Source organism: Bos grunniens, chromosome 1 (genome assembly GCF_055505025.1).
Source record: "Bos grunniens cultivar Pamir isolate PY7600 chromosome 1, Bosgru_T2T1.0, whole genome shotgun sequence".
Classification (NCBI taxonomy): domain Eukaryota; kingdom Metazoa; phylum Chordata; class Mammalia; order Artiodactyla; family Bovidae; genus Bos; species Bos grunniens.
The window spans coordinates 38,608,359-38,627,379 of NC_141165.1; the positions used below are offsets into that span (position 1 = coordinate 38,608,359).

At 41.6% G+C, this 19,021-nt stretch overlaps 1 protein-coding gene across 1 annotated transcript in view; it reads right to left on the minus strand.

Moving 5' to 3' along the window:
• The window catches only part of LOC147379284 (ceruloplasmin-like), a 41,999-nt gene extending 36,428 nt beyond the window's left edge, over window positions 1-5,571 (minus strand). Inside the window, exons 1-5 of the mRNA XM_086387558.1 lie at window positions 5,415-5,571; window positions 4,118-4,368; window positions 2,231-2,443; window positions 1,569-1,739; window positions 47-289 (exon numbers count right to left, since the gene is read on the minus strand). Of these exons, the coding sequence (XP_086243684.1) occupies window positions 47-289; window positions 1,569-1,739; window positions 2,231-2,443; window positions 4,118-4,368; window positions 5,415-5,569 (1,033 nt within the window). The 5' untranslated portion in view covers window positions 5,570-5,571. The remainder of the gene's footprint in view (window positions 1-46; window positions 290-1,568; window positions 1,740-2,230; window positions 2,444-4,117; window positions 4,369-5,414) is intronic.
• Between the last annotated feature and the right edge of the window lie 13,450 nt (window positions 5,572-19,021).

A 19,021-nucleotide genomic window follows, 5' to 3' on the forward strand; every position in this document is an offset into this window, starting at 1 on the left:
TGGGAGTCCCCTGACCCTGTATTACGTAAAAGGAATAAATCCCTACCGTGTATCCGACAGTCCAGCAGCCACTCTCCAACACCTTTGGCCACCATGAAGGCATCACGCATGGAGGCAGGGAAGACGGTAATGGTGTCTTTTCTATGATTCTGAGATATCAGAGTTTGTCCATGGAAGTAGATGGGGTGTATGTCCAACAGGCTACCCATGCTGATGAAATACCACATGACCCTGTCTTCTGCACACATGGTGAGATCAGGTAGATTTGCATACAAGTATCCATTTATTGCTGAAAACAGAAGTAAATTAACCTTTCAAGCAAGCATGTTGCCTCAAGGCCACATGGTATATATTCTATGCATTTCCTTATCACATGAATCTGGCAGTGCCATCATTGTTCTCATGCATAATCTGCAACAGGATTCGGTTTGTTTCTCCCCAAAAGGAGGCTATAAACATTATCTGTGATTAAAACTGAGGACAACACAAATTTAAAGGCAAGAGGAAGAAAAGTAAGCTGCAAGGTAGGAAGCAGTGAAAAGGGGAAAAGAATAGAAAGAAGCTAAGTCTGTGGAAGAAGGAGACAAAGCTGAGGGTGGCTGAGATAACAAGAGCACCTTTTCTGAAAAGTTCTGTGTAGAAGCACATTTCCATAAAAGTTCTGCTCAGTTATGTCTTTGTTCTTCCATAATATTTTATTACCCTAAAATTAAATATTTGGGGACTTCCCTGGCAGTCCAGTGGTTAAGAATCCACCTTGCAATGTAGGCGACATGGGTTTGGTCCCTGGTTAGAAACTAAGATCCCACAGGCCATGAAGCAACGAAACCCTGGTGCCACAACTACCAAGTCCCGTGCACCACAACAAAAGATCCCATCTGCTGCAACTGAGATCTGACACAGCCAAATGAATATTTAAAAAATTACATCTCTCTGTCGTCACCATCTATTTTTATCAATATCAGATGTTAGGGAAAAAAATGCATCTATCTAACTTCACTTGCTATGACACTTTGGAAACCGGCAGGGTTTTCTAGATGCCTTCATAGCAACACTGAGCTTCCCTGATAGCTCAGTTGGTAAGGAATCTGCCTGCAATGTGGGAGACCCCGGTTGGATTCCTGGGTTGGGAAGATCCGCTGGAGAAGGGATAGGCTACCTACTCCAGTATTCTTGGGCTTCCCTTGTGGCTCAGATGGTAAAGAAACCGCCCACAATGGAGGAGACTTGGGTTCATCCCTGGATTGGGAAGATTCCCTGGAGAAAGGAAAGGCTATACACTCCAGTATTCTGGCCTGGAGTAATTCCATGGACTGTATAGTCCATGAGCTCGCAAAGAGTCTGACATGATTGAGGGACTTTCACTTTCACTTTCTTTCACAGCAAAAATGGCATGTTCGTGTCTGACTCTTTGCGACTCCTTGAAACATAGCCTGCCAGACCCAGAATGAAGAACTGGGAAACAGAAACTCATCAAAGCAAACTTAAATGAAAGGAAATCACAAAATAAAGTCATAGAAGTTAGAACTATAGGATATACGGAATGAGAAATTTCTTCATAATCTTACAGCGCATGACATTGCTCTCCTCGAAGTCAGGATCACTGGCATTAACTTGACCAGCTTCAGTGTATGTACGAATGTTGTCATCGATATACCAGCTATGTTTTTCATCAGTTATAGAAAACACCAGAATGAAATACTCATCGATAGATTTTTCCATATCTCCATCCAGGGTTCCTAAAACAAAAACAACGGCAAAACTTACTCTTTGCGAAAATTATTTTTGCTATGAAATAACCTAGTGATTCTGATTCTGATATTCAAAATATAAAAGGAAAACCTTTCACCTCCATAGACAGAACCCTAAGGAACTAAGCGTGCAAGGAACAGGCAGTTTCTCTTCTCCCTATTTCCCCCCACCCTGTGGGTTCAACACTTCTCTATAGGAGAAATGTGGCGGAATTTTGTGTGAGGGTGACTAGGATGAAGATTACTGGGTTTGGCTACCGGCTAGTGTCCAACCTGCTCTATTGGACTTGAATGGAGACATTGGACTCAAGCGCGCCATCTGGTGCTCAGAGGCCAAATGGCAACGTTACTTTTCTGACTGGAGAATCAAGGTGAAGACCGGAAGAGAGTTTTTTAGCAAAATTCCACTAGGAGAGGGAGGCAGACCCTACACATCCTAATTGGCTCTATTTGCTACAGTGAGATTTTTTAAATGTTACCTCTTTTACAAGTCAGAATTGGTCCGAGAAGTCCTGAAGACACATCTCTTAGAGTCTCTATATGGGAGTGGTACATCCGTGTCACGCAGTTACTGTCACTGGGACCAGGCCCCTGATTTTCTTCTACAAACCACGTGTAAGTGTATTCTGCCCCTGGCTCTAGATGGTCGTCTTCCTTTTGCAGGCCCGTAGTGTTGTCTGGATAGAGAGCGCCTAGAAAATGGAACTTGCACTGTGGTCACAGCAACCAGTGGACAACATTTTTCTTAATGTGACTCATGCTTTCTGCATTAAGCCATGAAAGTGTGTTAATTTGTATTTTTAGAAAGTCTGTGTTTCCCCCTTCCTGTCTCCTGCCTCCTGTCTCCCTAGATTCCCCTTAGTTGGTTTCTACCTGAATGCCCAGCTTGGCCAGTTTCCAGACTTAAATTGAAATGAATCAGGCAGCCTATGAATGAACTATCATCACCTTTATCAATAGATTCCACAAATATTCACTGTGCACCATCTGTGTAGGTCTTAGATACAGAAAGTTCCTGAGTTGCACTCTGTATCATCTTCATTGCAAATCAGATTTGGGAATGAGGGCATCAAGAGCATCCAAGCTACTGTTGTTGTTTAGCCGCTCAGTCGAGTCCAACTCTTTGCCACCCCATGGACTACAGTCCGCCAGGCTCCTCTGTTTATGGGATTTTTCAGGCAAGAATACTGGAGTGGGTTGCCATTTCCTCCTCCAGGGGATCTTCCTGACCCAGGGATCCAACCCCAGGGATCAACGTCTCCTGCTTGGCAGGCAGATTCTTTACCATTGAGCCACCTGGTAAGCCCCATGACCTGGCTTTACCTGAACTACATCTTCCAGAGGGCATCAAGAGCATCCATATTACTGTACACACTGCTATATTTAAAATGGATCACTAACAAGGATGCAGTGCATAGCACAGGGACCTCTGCTCAACATTATGTGGCAGCCTGGATGGAAGGGGAATTTAGGGGAGGACGGATACACGTATACATATGGCTGAGTACTTTCGCTGTTCACCTAAAACTATCACAACACGTTAACCGGCTATGCCCCAACACAAAATAAAAAGATTTTTAAAAAGAAAAAAGAGCATCTGTGTTACCTACAAGCTGCCCACTGATGCCAGGAAGTGGTCTTCTGCATAGACGACATTACCCTGAGCTACTACCTTTGTTCTGAATCTGGGACCTTGCCCTCTTCTTTTTTATTATCCTGGAATTTTGCCTCAGATCTCCACCATTTGAGGCTGGAATCTAATAAGTATGGATAACATTCCCTCATTCAATAGGAGACTTTGAAGCATGACCAACCTCTCGTCCTTTATCCTCTTTTGAGACCAACCTGCTCCGTGTAGAACACAAAACCCTATTTTGTGTTAGCATTCTCTTCCCTTCCTTTTCCCAACACCATCAAGCAGCTGTGAGTGTGGATGTTTAAGAGAGAAGATACTGTCTGGAAAATAGTGACTTCACCTGACACTGATGTTTTCTAAGAGGCTAACCCTCATTCACCAGAAAATGAGATGACAGGACATGGATATGAAATGGCAGGACAGTATTTCTGCCAACTTAACACTTAGCTCATGAGTGTCTCCTACCCTCCAAACTTATGTATTTATTTATTTACATGAGAGAAAAGTGTGTTTTCTTTCCCAGAAGTTGAATGGGGGAGGGGGATTGTCATTCATTAATTTCAAATGAGAAATTGAAGAACAATCTGGGATATAAAAATTTGAGACATCTGAAGTAAAAATCTGTATTCACCCAAACGACTCCTTTAGTTCATGACTGCCTTGCTCTTCCTGAGGTTTGTACTCTTCATTAACAAAAACTCAGGAACCTAAGGAACAGGAACTCACTTACCTTCATTATCTTTAGTGTAGGTGAGTCCATGAGGATGGAAACTGTACTTTCTGGAAGCATTATTTTTCACATGTACATGAATGAGGTCTCCAGTCTCTGCTTTTATGATTGGACCTAAAAATCCCAACCAGGATGGTTTTTCAATGGTGGTTTGAAATGTATCATCCGTGTACCCAAAATACAAAGCCTTTTTATAAACAGATCCTATCCTATCTCGGCTTGGTTGGAGATATGTTTCAGATTGAAACTCTCTGTAAACAAACAAACAAGCAAGAACTTTAACAAATTTTGACTGAAAACAAAGCAATGTCAAATCAGCTGAAACTAGGAGTAAGAATCTTTCCAGTCTAATTCTGCAGAGAAAACCCAGACACTGGTGAAAATCTAGAATGAGTCAGAAACAATACCATAGGCAAGGAGAAGCCTGAAAAGTCTGGTGAAGAGACGAAATGCATATGTATCAAGTCATAGGCATGGCATTTCGGTTCTAATGACTTAGAAATTCTTTGTACTGAACCATGTATGGAGGAAGGTTTCTGACCCTACTTCGAGGTTACTTTAGCTCTCAAACATTAGATCAATGTTACAATTTAAGATTCTTTACACATTTCAATGATTCAGGGATTTGTTGGTAGAATTGGGGGCATTTTGGCAGACAAACAGTGAATCAGAAGCCCGCATATAACCTTTAGATTTCTTTGTCCCAATCTTCTGAACAGAAAAATCAAGAAGAGAGCTGCAATTTTACAATCTCTGCCATAGACTCCATACCAGAAGGAAAAGCGTTGTTTCAGCTCTTGAGTACCATTCATACTCATCTCTGATGCGGGAAAGACTGAAGGCAAAAGAAGAGGGCATCAGAGCATGAGACAGTTGGATGGCATCACCAATGCAATGGACATGAACTTGGGTCAACTTCAGGAGGTGATGAGGGACAGAGAGGCCTGGTGTGCTGCAGTCCATGGGGTCACAAAGAGTCAAACATGACTGAACAACCGCAACAACAACCACTTATACAAAATTGATGATAAATACAGGATTAGAGATGATCCCTGAAATATGTATCGTGAAGGCAAGAGTGGCAGGAATCCCAGGAAGGAGCAATTTCTGATTTATATTAATAGCTGGCTTCCATGTTACGCTTATACTAAAAAACTCAAAGCAAGCAGTTCTAATAGCAAAATGTGCCCTTAAAGAGTCTATCATGGAAACTTCTTCAGCAGCATTTTATCAGTGTATAACAATTACCAACATTTGTGTCTGATAGCAAATTTTTCAACGCGAAGGTATCACTTACTGATCGTCCGAAAAAGGCATTCCATTGAGCATGTTTTTACCAGTAGGAGCATAGTTCCAAGTAGTTTCTTCAATGCCTATGTAATAGTGCCTGTCTATTGTCCAACCTAGAGAACTAATAAAAACCAGATAGGTCAGTGAAAAAAGGATCTTCATTTTCAAACCTTGCACCTGGAGAGGCTAACTGAGTTATGTTTCCCTTCCTTTTATAATCCACATAGTCTTCCTTTATTTATTTATTTATGTTTGTTTACATAAGTCAGAGTTGCATAAGAGTTCAAGTGCTACGTCTACATATATGTGATTTCCATTCCAAATGCATTTAGTTTTCGCGAGTCAGCTCAGGTGAAATGTTGCACAACACATAGAGAATGCCGGTTCTTGACCCCGTACACCTTACCAATTAAGAGCTTGCTTGAATTACTGAGTAGATGGGCTACACAGATTATTCATCAGCCCCTCAAGAATGTTATCTATTTCTGCATGATAGGAATCACCTCCAGTTTAGTCTAGTCTACAGATATACCTCTCTTTCTCAATTTACTGTGTTACTGAATCAGGTTTATTTGTCCAATGGGCAGCAAGTCAAACACGGAGATGCCAAGGTTTGTGGCAAAGAAAAGATTTTTACAGAAAGAGGAGAACAGGTCTCACATCTGTCTCCTCAAAGCTGGGATACCTATGAGTTAAAGAAGCAGAGTGGTCTGAGGCGTGGGGAAAGGTGATTGGAGGAAAGAAAATGGTGAAGTAACTGCTGTTCTGCATGGGTGCAGAAGTCCCTCATTTATTTTTTAATAATACACAAGATCAAAGTATTTTTTTCTGGCTGTTTATATAGATAAATATGCATACTTAAGGACATAATAAACTAAATACAGCTCTGAGAGGAAGAGAAAGGATTATTATATTAAAAATGTTTTTTATGAGAAGAGTACATTTCCATATTACTTGATTTAAAAAATCAACAAAATATTTGCAATTTTTAGTCCTTTTTTCATTGAAAAATAATGAAAATATAAGTATCTTCCTTATAAGCAACAATTACTAAATTCTACAAAGGCTAAGACATCTAGGCTGTCATATTACTAAGTTTTTCACATTTGTGAGTGCTCTGGTTAGCTTTAAGAGGAAACTAGGAAAACAGACCACTGCTTTGGGAGATTTATATGTCACCAGCAGATACTAGAAGAAATTCAGAAAAGCTAGGCCTGGAGGAACCATGGTGGGTGGAGAAATCAGCCCCAGGAGAGCAAGCACCCTTTGGGAAGCAGCTGAACAGGGTTGGGGGAGGACCCAGGTCATGGATGATGGGTTTCATGAAAGAGGAGCTAGGGATGGGCTCTCTGGCCTCAGTAAGGAGATCCAGCTTGGTTGGAGCAGTTGGATGCCGCAGTCATGCATATTCCTCTGTGTGTGGAAAAACCTTACAATCTTCCCTGCCACTGTGTCTTAGACTAGTTGCCATAGAAGGGGCCACCCATCAGGCAGGGGGCAAGATGCCCTTAAAAGGACTTTCAGATGTTCTTTTACCTTCTATTACTTCTTTTCTCTTTCTTTTAGGCACATTAATTTTAGTCTGGAATGTAGATAATAGAAGAGCCATCGAGCTGGCATATTTTTCCCTCAGTAAGTTACCCCAGTAAGTTCAAAGACATCACTTCAAACAGATCTATCTCCAGTTCCCACTCTGCCGTTTACTAGATGTGTGATTGGGAATGAGGTGCACACTCCTTCTGAACTCCCATCCTTTCCTACTTGTAATATGAAGGTTATAATAATTAAATTTCAGGACTCCTCTTCCAGCCTGACACAGTGTACGCATTTAAAGAAACTTAGCATCCTCCCCTGAGACAATGAAAATGATGTTAGTAAATGTCCATTGTTTCTTTGTTTTCTTCTCAACAAATGACTAGAACTGACTTCCATTTTGGGAGTTGGGGTGGGGAACACTTTGTCTTGGGTAATATACTTTATGGCTCATCCATAGAGGGAGAAGGCAATGGCAACCCACTCTAGTACTCTCACCTGGAAAATCCCATGGACGGAGGAGCCTGGTAGGCTGCAGTCCATGGGGTCTCTAAGAGTCAGACACAGCTGAGTGACTTCACTTTCACTTTTCACTTTCATGCATTGGAGATGGAAATGGCAACCCACTCCAGTGTTCTTGCCTGGAGAATCCTAGGGACGGGGGAGCCTGCTGGGCTGCTGTCTATGGGGTCGCACAGAGTCGGACACAACTGAAGCGACTTAGCAGCAGCAGCAGCATCCATAGGGAAATTTGGCTTCCCAGGTGGAGCTAGTAGTAAAGAACCCACCTGCCAATAAGAGATGCAGGTTCAATCCCTGGGTCGGGAAGATCCTCTGGAGGTGAGCATGGCAGTATTCTTGCCTGGAGAATCCCATGGACTGAGGAGCCTGGCTGGCTATAGTCCACAGGGTCACAGAGAGTCAGACGTGACTGAAGTGACTTAGCACACATGCACCCATAGGCAAATTATGTTTGCAGTCCTGTCCTTCTCTTCCTGCTTAGCCCTCAGTAGGTCGGTTTTTTGGCACAGCAGGATTTGATGTTAGTCATCATTATTTGACTATATTCTTGGTTGGTAGCCCAGGAACATAATGTGACTGATTTAGAGAAGCTTCACTGAATTTTGTCCCAACATGTGAGCACAAACACCTTGGACAGAATTTGAATTCTCCTCTGGTTTTCCTCTTTCATAGCTGAAAATAAGTTAAAGAAATAAACTGAGCACATAAAACTATGCATAAAGACCCAATGATAATGGAACTTTATGTTTGTAAAAAGCTTTACAATATTTAAAATACCTTACAGAAAAAAAAAATTACCCAATGTAATCTTCAAAACACTGTCCCCTAACTTCCACCCCTCATACTTGTTTCACAGTTGAGGTATGGACAGCTCAAAAGTTCAGGTATGTAGTTGCAGGATGTAAACTCCCCAGTTATGGAGCCAGGATTCAAATATAAATCACTGGATTCCAAGTCAAATGTTTATTTCAAGTGACCTTACTTGTCCTCATAATTTAGCTCAGTTGGTAAGGAATCTGCCTGCAATGCAGAAGACCCCAGCTCAATTCCTGGGTTGGGAAGACCTGCTGGAGAAGGGATAGGCTACCCACTCCAGTATTCTTGGGCTTCCCTTGTGGCTCAGCTGGTAAAGAATCTGCCTGCAATGCGGGAGACCTGGGTTCAATCCCTGGGGTGGGAAGATCTCCTGGGGAAGGGAAAGGCTACCCACTCCAATATTCTGGCCTGGAGAATTCCATGGACTATTTAAGTCCATGGGGTCTCAAAGAGTCTGACACAACTGAGTGACTTTCACTTTCACATACTTCTGTATTATTAATATCAACAAATGTTAAGTTTTGCTCAGAATGTATGATGCTAACCATATCTTCCAACAAGGCAAACAAATGGAATATAAATGGTGTGGGGACAAGATGAGGAGTTTAAAAACAAGAGGAATGTGCCAGCAACTTTCATACCCATTTCTATTTTTTCTATTACATTTACCAATAATTACTATTTGTTGAAATGGCCATCAGATTTTCCTTAGCTGCCTTCTAAACACTGGTTCTAATTGTGTCGGCCAATCCGGAAAGGGAAGTTTACTAAGGTGTTTTTCTAGAGGAGGAAACTGAAACTTCAGTGCTTTAAACAACTTTCCAAAGCAAGTAGGTTTTGGGTTAGCCAAAAAGCTCATTTGGGTTTTTCCATAAGATGTTTCTGAACAAACTTTTTGGCCAACTCGATATTAAAGCTAAAATTTAAATGAAGGCCTTAAAGGCTGGTGGATGGTTTTACTACTAAATGTTCTGCCTTGTAATCTAGATTACTCTGTAGCAAACTATCAAGTAGGATATTGATATAAGAGGAAATTCTATAAGTAGAAGAGCTAGGAGCCAGGACAAATGGGTGCATTTGAGATAAATCCCTGTGTCCTTTTTGGGTTAAGACTATAGAAATTGCAAGCTTTCACAATATGGTCTCGACTCCATGAAGGACCAGATGTCCACAAAACAAGGCATAGAAGGGCATAGAGGTAAGATATGGAGGGCTGATGAGAAAGAGAAAAGCAGCCCCTGACATCCAGAATTGGCCTGGCATTCACAGGTAGGCCTGGTGTTCTGTTGGACGTAATTTCTAGAGCACCAATATCAGACAACACCACTGGTGACCAGGACAGATCAAGATGAAAACAGGACCATTCCATAATCATGTCTGAACACACACGAGGGAGCATGAACATTGTCCAAACCTTAACAGTAACCAAGCATTCCCTTATTCTGGCCAGAACTGAAGGCTACCTCTTTACCAACTACACCTTTGGTTTTAACCCTCTTGCCTCATAGACAAGATTTATGAAGACATCCAATGGTAGAATTATCCCTACTTCTTTACTGCATTCAATCCAGAGCAAGGCCTTATTTCCTTCCACACCCTCTTAAATCACTTAATGCAAGCCTTAATCCTGTAACCCAGGGCAGAGGGTACTATCTTGCTTATTTCCCAGGCTTATTTCTAGTTTTGTTTTTTTTCCCTCCCCTGGATCTTTTGATAATAACTTTATGTACCCCAAGGCCAAGAGAACTCAGTAGTATTCAATGAGTAGGTTTCTGTATTCTTCATCTGCAGAAAAAAAAAACTCAGCTCCCAGCCTTAAAGATCTCCAACTTCAATGAGTACCTTCTGCTGTGCCCTATGTTAGATGCTGTGGTTCTGCAAGTGGAAAACCAGAGTCTCATGAAGATAAAAGGGTGGAGGGAGAGTTCAGAAGTTGCTTTCTGAAGCTCTCAGGCCTCCAAGTTGGTCTACAGATAAAAATAAATTTCTCCAAACGTGTCTCTGTGTGGATTTAGTTGCTTCAGTCGTGTCTGACTCTGTGCGACCCCATGGAATGAAGACCCGCCAGGTTCCTCCGTCCATGGGATTTTTCAAGCAAGACTACTGGAGTGGGTTGCTGTTTCCTTCTCCAGAGGATCTTCTCAACTCAGGGATAGAACCCATGTCTCCTGTGTCTCCTGCATTGCAGGCAGATTCTTTACCCACTGAGCCTTGGGGGAAGAGCATTGCTCAAATATATAAACCCTAGTGTCTAGAGTGACAAGTTATAAACTCTACTACCACCAGAGCTCAAATATCTGAAGCAACATGGAGAGAACTATAGGACTAGATCTGGGTTACACAGACAAATTTTGGAGAATATGAGATCAAGATCTCAATATTATTGTGAATCTCTGGATGCTGTACTTGGGGGTTTCCTTGAACTAGAATTTCCCAAGACTTTCAGTGAAACTTTTTTTTTTTTGCTTTGTAATCAGTATATTAAAGAAACATTCATAAATTTCAAGAATTGCTTAAATTTTGATACCATATTTAAGCTTGTGAACATATGACTTTAAACATACAATTAAAGCTATTCATCATAATTTTCTATACTACCAACATTAAGTTACAGTTACTCTGGAGCATAAGTTAAATGGTTTAAAGTAAGCCTGTAACATACCTACAAAAACACCTTCCTATCTCATATATGCAAATTACTTTTCCATGTAAAGTTCTCATCACTCTAACCTCTAAGTTTTCCTGTTCCAGAAGTCACTACTCTAAGGCTTACTGTGGTCCAAAGAGAAGAGGTCGGGGGGAAGTAACCAGGACCAATAGTTATATATATTAATAAAAGATGGCACAGCAGAAGGGAATGCAATTCTACAAGTGCAAGCCCTCAAGAAGCAGCATATTATGATAAACCCCTTCTTTAGAAAGGTATCATCTCTATCACTGATACCACAGGCTAAATTAAATTATACAGCAGGCCATCTTCAGGTAACAGTTAAGGCAATAGAATAAATGCAGAAGCATTATAATGAATCCCACTTAATACAACTATACAGACGAACACTTCTCTACAAATTAGGTTCTTTGTCTGACTGTCAGTTAAATACAGTTTTAATTTCATAGCTTAGTAATTAAGGGTCATACACTGAAGTCAATACATATACCTGGCATTTCGGTCTAAGCTATTCCATGTACATAGCTGAAATCAATTACAAAGTATGGCCTGACAAATGCTAGGGGAAATTTTTTAAAGTTGTTTTCACTAGTATTAAACTTATCTTGCACATTGAAGTCATCATACATACAGGGCAAAATCAGAGCTTTTATATTCGAGTTTATTCTTCATTTAACTTTAAACACTACCAATGGCAATCCACTCCAGTACTCTTGCCTGGAAAATCCCATGGACGGAGGAGCCTGGTGAGCTGCAGTCCATGGGGTCGCTAAGAGTCAGACACAACTGAGCGACTTCACTTTCACTTTTCACTTTGATGCATTGGAGAAGGAAATGAAAAGCTTGGTGGGCTACAGTCCAAGGGGTGGCAAAGAACTGGATATAATTGAACGACTAACACTTTCGCTTTTCACTTACTCAGTCTATCACAGTAAGTATCTATATTTTCCTCTTGTACTGGCCAGACTCCTGGGAAAGAGACTCCAGCTTGGAAAGCAAAATAATGGCTGCTGTTCTAAGATCTTAGTGCGATGAGGGGGCTTGGAGATGGGTGTGCCTTCATAGTCATCATTAAGGATGTACCAGTCCCTTAATCTCTGATTTTGGTGTAGTAGCCCTATCTTGGGTGAACCTGGTTCTCCAGTTCAGAGACCCTCTGTTTGACCATTTCCAGAGAATATACTTTAAGATGTCTGCCCCTTCCCAGTGGCTTGGGGAGCAGAGGGAACATAGGGATGCACCCAAATCTTCTTGTTTTAGAGGTCTTCCTCTACTCCCAGTTTCAAAGGAATCTGGTGCTATCCACTTGGGAGTATTTTGAAGATTTCAAGATATAAGTCAGGTTTTCTCAGTTTCCCCAGTGATAGCTCAGGATTTTCATGTTTTTTGAGTTGTTTTTTCAGTTACATCTCATCAGTATGCTTCATAGCTTCCAAAATTTTATTGCTGTTGTCTCCTCCCATAATTTCCCCATATTTGTTGGCTTATGTCTTTAAAAAAAAAAAAAAAACCTCTTTATTGTAAATCTAATGTAATATTAGGCAGGAATGAAATTAGACGTGTGTCTGCATGTGTGCACTTGTATGCATGTGTGTTTTCATATTAACCCATAAAAGTCTTTTATTTTGAATTGCTTGTGTTCCTTGGGTCAGGCATGGGTTGGCTCTTACTTGGGTGGCCAGGTTTACAAAACCTCCCCACCTGCCCCATTACACACCCTCAAGCTTGACTCTTTGCTTAGGTTTCCTGCCAAGACTGGAATCTTGTCCCTAATTCCCATTTTCATCTCACAAAGCAGGAAGCAGAACTGGCTGGAGTCTTGCTGAATATAAATAGTGTTTTCATAATACTAAACTTGAATTGCCTCTACTCCTTATCGTTATTCTTGTGTCGTTGGAAGAGGGTATTTTACTATGACCATTGTGTTCTCTTGGCAAAACTCTGTTAGCCTTTGCCCTACTTCATTTTGTACTCCAAGGCCAAATTTGCCTGTTACTCCAGGTATCTCTTGACTTCCTACTTTTGCATTCCAGTCCCCTATAATGACAAGAACATCTTTTTGGGGTGTTAGTTCTGGAAGGTCTTGTAGGTCTTCATAGAACCATTTAACTTCAGCTTCTGCAGTGTTACTGGTCAAGGCAGAGACTTGGATTACTGTGATATTGAATGGTTTGCCTTGGAAACGAACAGAGATCATCCTGTCGCTTTTGACATTGCATCTAAGTACTGCATTTCAGACTCCTTTGTTGCCTATGATGGCTACTCCATTTCTTCTAAGGGATTCTTGCCCACAGTACTAGATATAACGGTTGTCTTAGTTAAATTCACCCATTCCAGGCCATTTTAGTTTACTGATTCCTAAAATGTCGATGCTCATTCTTGCCATCTCCTGTTCGACCACTTCCAACTTGCCTTGATTCATGGACCTAACATTCCAGCTTCCTATGCAATATTGTTTTTTACAGCGTTGGACCTTACTTCCATCACCAGTCACATCTGCAACTAGGCGTTATTTTTCTTTGGCTCCATCTCTTCATTCTTTCTGGAGTTATTTCTCCACTCTTCTCCAGTAGCATATTGGCACCTACTGACCTGGGGAACTCATCTTTCAGTATTATATCTTTTTGCCTTTTCATACTGTTTATGGGGTTCTCAAGGCAAGAATACTGAAGTGGTTTGCCATTCCCTTCTCCAATGGACCACATTTTGTCAGAACTCTCCACCATGACCTGTCCATCTTAGATGGCCCTACGCAGCATGTCTCATAGTGTCATTGAGTTAGACAAGGTTGTGGTCCATGTGATCAGTCTGATTCGTTTTCTGTGATTGTGGTTGTCTTCTGTCTGCCCTCTGATAAGGATAAGAGGCTTATGGAAGCTTCCTGATAGGAGAGACTGACTGCTAGGGGAACTGGGTCTTGTTCTGGTGAGTGGGGCCATTCTCAGTAAATCTTTAATCCAATTTTCTGTTGATGGGTGAGGCTGTGTTCCCTCCCTGTTGTTTGCCCTGAGACAAACTATGGTGGAGGTAATGAAGACAATCACCCTTATGGCAGAAAGTGAAGAACTAAAGAGCCTCTTGATGAAAGTGAAAGAAGAGAGTGAAAAAGTTGGCTTAAAGCTCAACATTCAGAAAACTAAGATCGTGGCATCCGGTCCCATCACTTCATGGCAAATAGATGGGGAAACAGTGTCAGACTTTATTTTTGGGGGCTCCCAAATCACTGCAGATGGTGACTGCAGCCATGAAATTAAAAGATGCTTACTCCTTGGAAGGATAGTTATGACCAACCTAGACAGCATATTAAAAACCAGAGACATTACTTTGTCAACAAAGGTCCTTCTAGTTAAGGCTTTGGTTTTTCCAGTGGTCGTGTATGGATGTGAGAGTTGGACTATAAAGAAAGCTGAGCACTGAAGAACTGATGCTTTTGAACTGTGGTGTTGGAGAAGACTCTTGAGAGTCCCTTGGACTGCAAGGAGATCCAACCAGTCCATGCTAAAGGAGATCAGTCCTGGGTGTTCATTGGAAGGACTGATGTTGAGGCTGAAACTCCAATCCTTTGGCCACCTGATATGAAGAGCTGACTCATTTGAAAAGACCCTGATGTTGGGAAAGATTGGGGGCAGGAGGAGAAGGGGATGACAGAGGACGAGATGGTTGGATGGCATCACTGACTTGATGGACATGGGTTTGGGTGGACTCCGGGAGTTGGTGATGGACAGAGAGGCCTGGCATGCTGCAGTTCATGGGGTCACAAAGAGTCGGACAAGATGGAGCGACTGAACTGAACTGAACTGAATGAAGACACTGGCAACCTCCTTCAAAAAGTCCCATTTATCCACTGTCACATTTAGTTGCCCCTGACCCTGCCTCAGGTCACCACCAACCCATGCCTCTGCTGGAGACTCCTGGACACTCACAGGCAAGTCTGGGTCAGTCTTTTGTGGGGTCATTGCTCTTTTCTCCTGGGTCCTGATATGCACAAGGTTTTGTTTGTGTCCTCCAAGAGTCTGTTTCCCCAGTCCTGTGTAAGTTCTGGCAGCTCAATGGTGGGGTTAATGGTGACCTCCTCCAAAAGGACTTATGCCACACCCAGGTCTGCTGCACCCAGAGCCCCTGCCCCTGTGGCAGGCCACTGATGACACTCAAACACTCAAAGGCAAGTCTGGCTCAGTCTCTGTGGGGTCTCCTGGTGTGCACAAGGTTTTCTTTGAGCCCTCCGAATGTCTCTGGTGGGTATGGGGTTTGATTCTAAACACGATTTCACCCCTCCTACCATCTTGCTGGGGCTTCTCCTTTGTCCTTGGACGTGGGGTATCTTTTCTTGGTGGGATACAACATTCTCCTGTGGATGGTTTTTTAGCAGTGAGTTGTAATTTTGGAGTTCTTACAGGAGAAGATGTGCACACGTCCTTCTACTCTGCCATCTTGTAGAAGATGTCCTCTACAGATGGTCAATACAAAAATTAGATTGATTATATTCTTTGCAGCCAAAGATGGAGAAGCTCTATATAGTCAGCAAAAACAAGACTGGGAGCTGACTATGGCTTACCTTATTGCCAAATTCAGACTTAAATCGAAGAAAGTAGGGAAAACCACTAGACCATTTAGGTATGACCTAAATTAAATCCCTTATGACTATAGAGTAGAAGTGTCAAATAGATTCAAGGGATTAGAGCTGATAGACAGAGTGCCTGAAGAACTATAGACAGAGGTTGGTGACATCGTACAGGAGGCAGTATCAAGACCATCCCCAAGAAAAAGAAATGCAAAAAGGCAAAATGGTTGTCTGAGGAGGGCTTACAGATAGCTGAGAAAAGAAGAGACACTAAAGGCAAAGGAGAAAAGGAAAGACATATCCATTTGAACCCAGAGTTCCAAAGAATAACAAGGATGGATAAGAAAGCCTTCCTCAGTGATCGGTGCAAAGAAATAGAGGAAAACAACAGAATGGGAAAGACTAGAGATCTTTTCAAGAAAATTAGAGTTACCAAGGGAACACTTCATGCAAAGATGGGCACAATAAAGGACAGAAATGGTATGGACCTAACAGAAGCAGAAGATATTAAGAAGAGGTGGCAAGAATACACAGAACTATACAAAAAACATCTTCATGATCCATATAACCACGATGGTGTGATCACTCACCTAGAGCCAGCCATCCTGGGATGCAAAGTCAAGTGAGCCTTAGGAAGCATCACTAGAAACAAAGCTAGTGGAGGTGATGGAATTCCAGTTGAGCTATTTCAAATCCTAAAAGATGATGCTGTGAAAGTGCTGCACTCAATATGCCACCAAATTTGGAAAATTCAGCAGTGACCACAGGAGTGAAAAAGGTCAGTTTTCATTCCAATCCCAAAGAAAGGCAATGCCAAGAATGTTCAAACTACCGCACAATTGTACTCATCTCACATGCTAGCAAAGTAATGCTCAAAATTTTCCATGTGAGGCTTCAACAGTATGTGAACTGTGACCTTCCAGATGTTCAAGTTGGATTTAGAAAAGGCAGAGGAACCAGAGATAAAATTGCCAACATTTGTTGGACATCAAAAAAGCAAGAGAGTTCCAGTAAAACATCTACTTCTACTTTATTGACTACCCCAAAGCCTTTGACTGTGTAGATCACAACAAACTGTGGAAAATTCTTCAAGAGATGGGAATACCAAACCACCTTACCTGCCTCCAGAGGAATCTGTATGCAGGTCAAGAAGCAACAGTTAGAATTGGACATGGAACAACAGACTGGTTCCAAATTGGGAAAGGAGTAGGTCAAAGTTGTATATTGTCACCCTGCTTATTTAACTTATTTGCAGAGTATATCATGCAAAATGTCAGGCTGGATGAAGCACAAGCTGGAATCAAGGTTGCCAGGAGAAATATCAATAACCTCAGATACACAGATGACACCATCCTTATGGCAGAAAGCAAAGAACTAAAGAGCCTCTTGATGAAAGTGAAAGAGGAGAGTGAAAAGGCTGGCTTAAAACTCAACATTTAGAAAACTAAGATTTTGCATCTGGTCCCATCACTCATGGCAAATAGATGGGGAAACAGGGGAAACAGTAACAGACTTAATTTTCTTGAGCTCCAAAATCACTGCAGATGGTGACTGCAGCCATGAAATTAAAAGATGCTTGCTCCTTGGAAGAAAAGCTATGACCAATCTAGACATCATATTAAAAAGCTGAGACATTACTTTGCCAACAAAATTCTGTCTAGTTAAAGCTATGGTTTTTCTAGTAGTCACATGAGGTGGGTAACGGGCAGGAAGGCCAAGGGTCTCCAAAATGGAGGAAATAGGCTGCAAGTGTCTCTTAAAATTCTGTGTTTTCTGTGTTTCTCTTAAAATTCTTGGTTCTGTGGAACCATAATAACACCTGGTTCCACCAGAACTTAACTTTTCTCAAACCTTGGGCTGATAATAGCTCAACAACAGTATTCATATCAACTGTTTTATGGCTGGGGGATGACAAACCTCATGCCATCCTATCTCAAAAATGGATATTGTAGGAGAAGGGCCTGGTGAAACTCCATCAGCCTTGAGGTATCTCTCTTATCTGATTAACAGCTTTCTAACAGATAGAAAACATCTGGCTAAAGACTAGCAGAGGGGCACTCTCTATCCCCCTTCTGATGTCTATGTCAGAAGTTAATTCTGTCCCTTTTTCACTTTAAGAAAACCCTGCTACACAAAAGCTCTTGAGTGATCAAGCCTGGTCCCTTGTACCGAAGCTAAATCTTCTTCTTTGGAGATCACAAATCTGACATTGTTCACCATAAGCTATCACATGTTTGGATGTGAGAGTTGGACCATAAAGAAAGCTGAGCACCAAAGAATCGATGCTTTTGAACTATGGTGTTGGAGAAAACTCTTGAGAGTCCCTTGGACTGCAAGGAGATCAAACCAGTCTATCCTAAAGGAAATCAGTCCTGAATATTTATTGGACAGACTCATGCTGAAGCTGAAACTCCAATACTTTGGCCACCTAATGAGAACTGACTCATTGGAAAAGATGCTGATGCTGGGAAAGATTGAAGGCAGGAGAAGAAGGGGACGACAGAAGATGAGATGGTTGGCATTGCCAACTCAATGGATTTGAGTTCGAGCAAGCTCTGAGAGTTGGTGATGGACAGGGAAGCCTTGGCATGCTTCGGTCCCTGGGGTCACAAAGAGTCAGACATGACTGAGCAACTGAACTAAACTTACAGTTTTTCAGTGAGATGGAAGTGTATTGGCCAGAGGCTAGGGTTTTAGGAACCTGAGTACGATGGCTCTTATGTTCACAGTCTCAGAGTGGGCAAGAAAAGCTGGTCTCTCCTGCACTCTGTCTAGCCTAGCAATACCTTCTCTTACCTTTACCTGCATTCTCTCCCCAAACCCTGCACCCTGTGCTGTTCGTATGACTCTCTAACATGACTTCCTTCTACTCTTTGTCCCTTCTGCTGTTTTTGTGGCATTTCCAAGTCCAACAATTTCAAGTCTTCTCTAACTGCACTTGGATTCAGGTTTAAGTCACCATGGTTCTAAGAGCTTTATATGTACTAACTCAGTCTTTGCAACAACTCTATTATTATTCCTGTTTTACAGATTCAGAACCTGACACACAGAGAGGTTAAGTAAACTTGACCAGGGTCACCCAGCAAATAAGGCAGAGCCCAGATTTGAATCTGAGCTATCTCACTCCAGAGTACATCTTTAAACCACGATGTTTAGGCCACTTGTCAATCTCATCCATGTGTCAGACACCATTATTTATATATATATATATATATATGATATAGTTTTATATATGAATATATCATATGTTATATACTATAAACATACATATATAATAGATAAAGTTACTACACACACACACACATATAATACTCATTTAAATCCTCATAGAAACTCTAGATCAAGAAAACAAAAGGAAAGATATTGAATATATGAACAACAAAATTAGCAGCTTACCTGATGGACACTTATAGAATCCTATACCCAGTTTTTAAAGAAGACAAAATATTTAAGTACATTAGAACACTTATAAATTTCAGCCAGAAAACAAGCCTTAAAATGTTCATAGTATCAG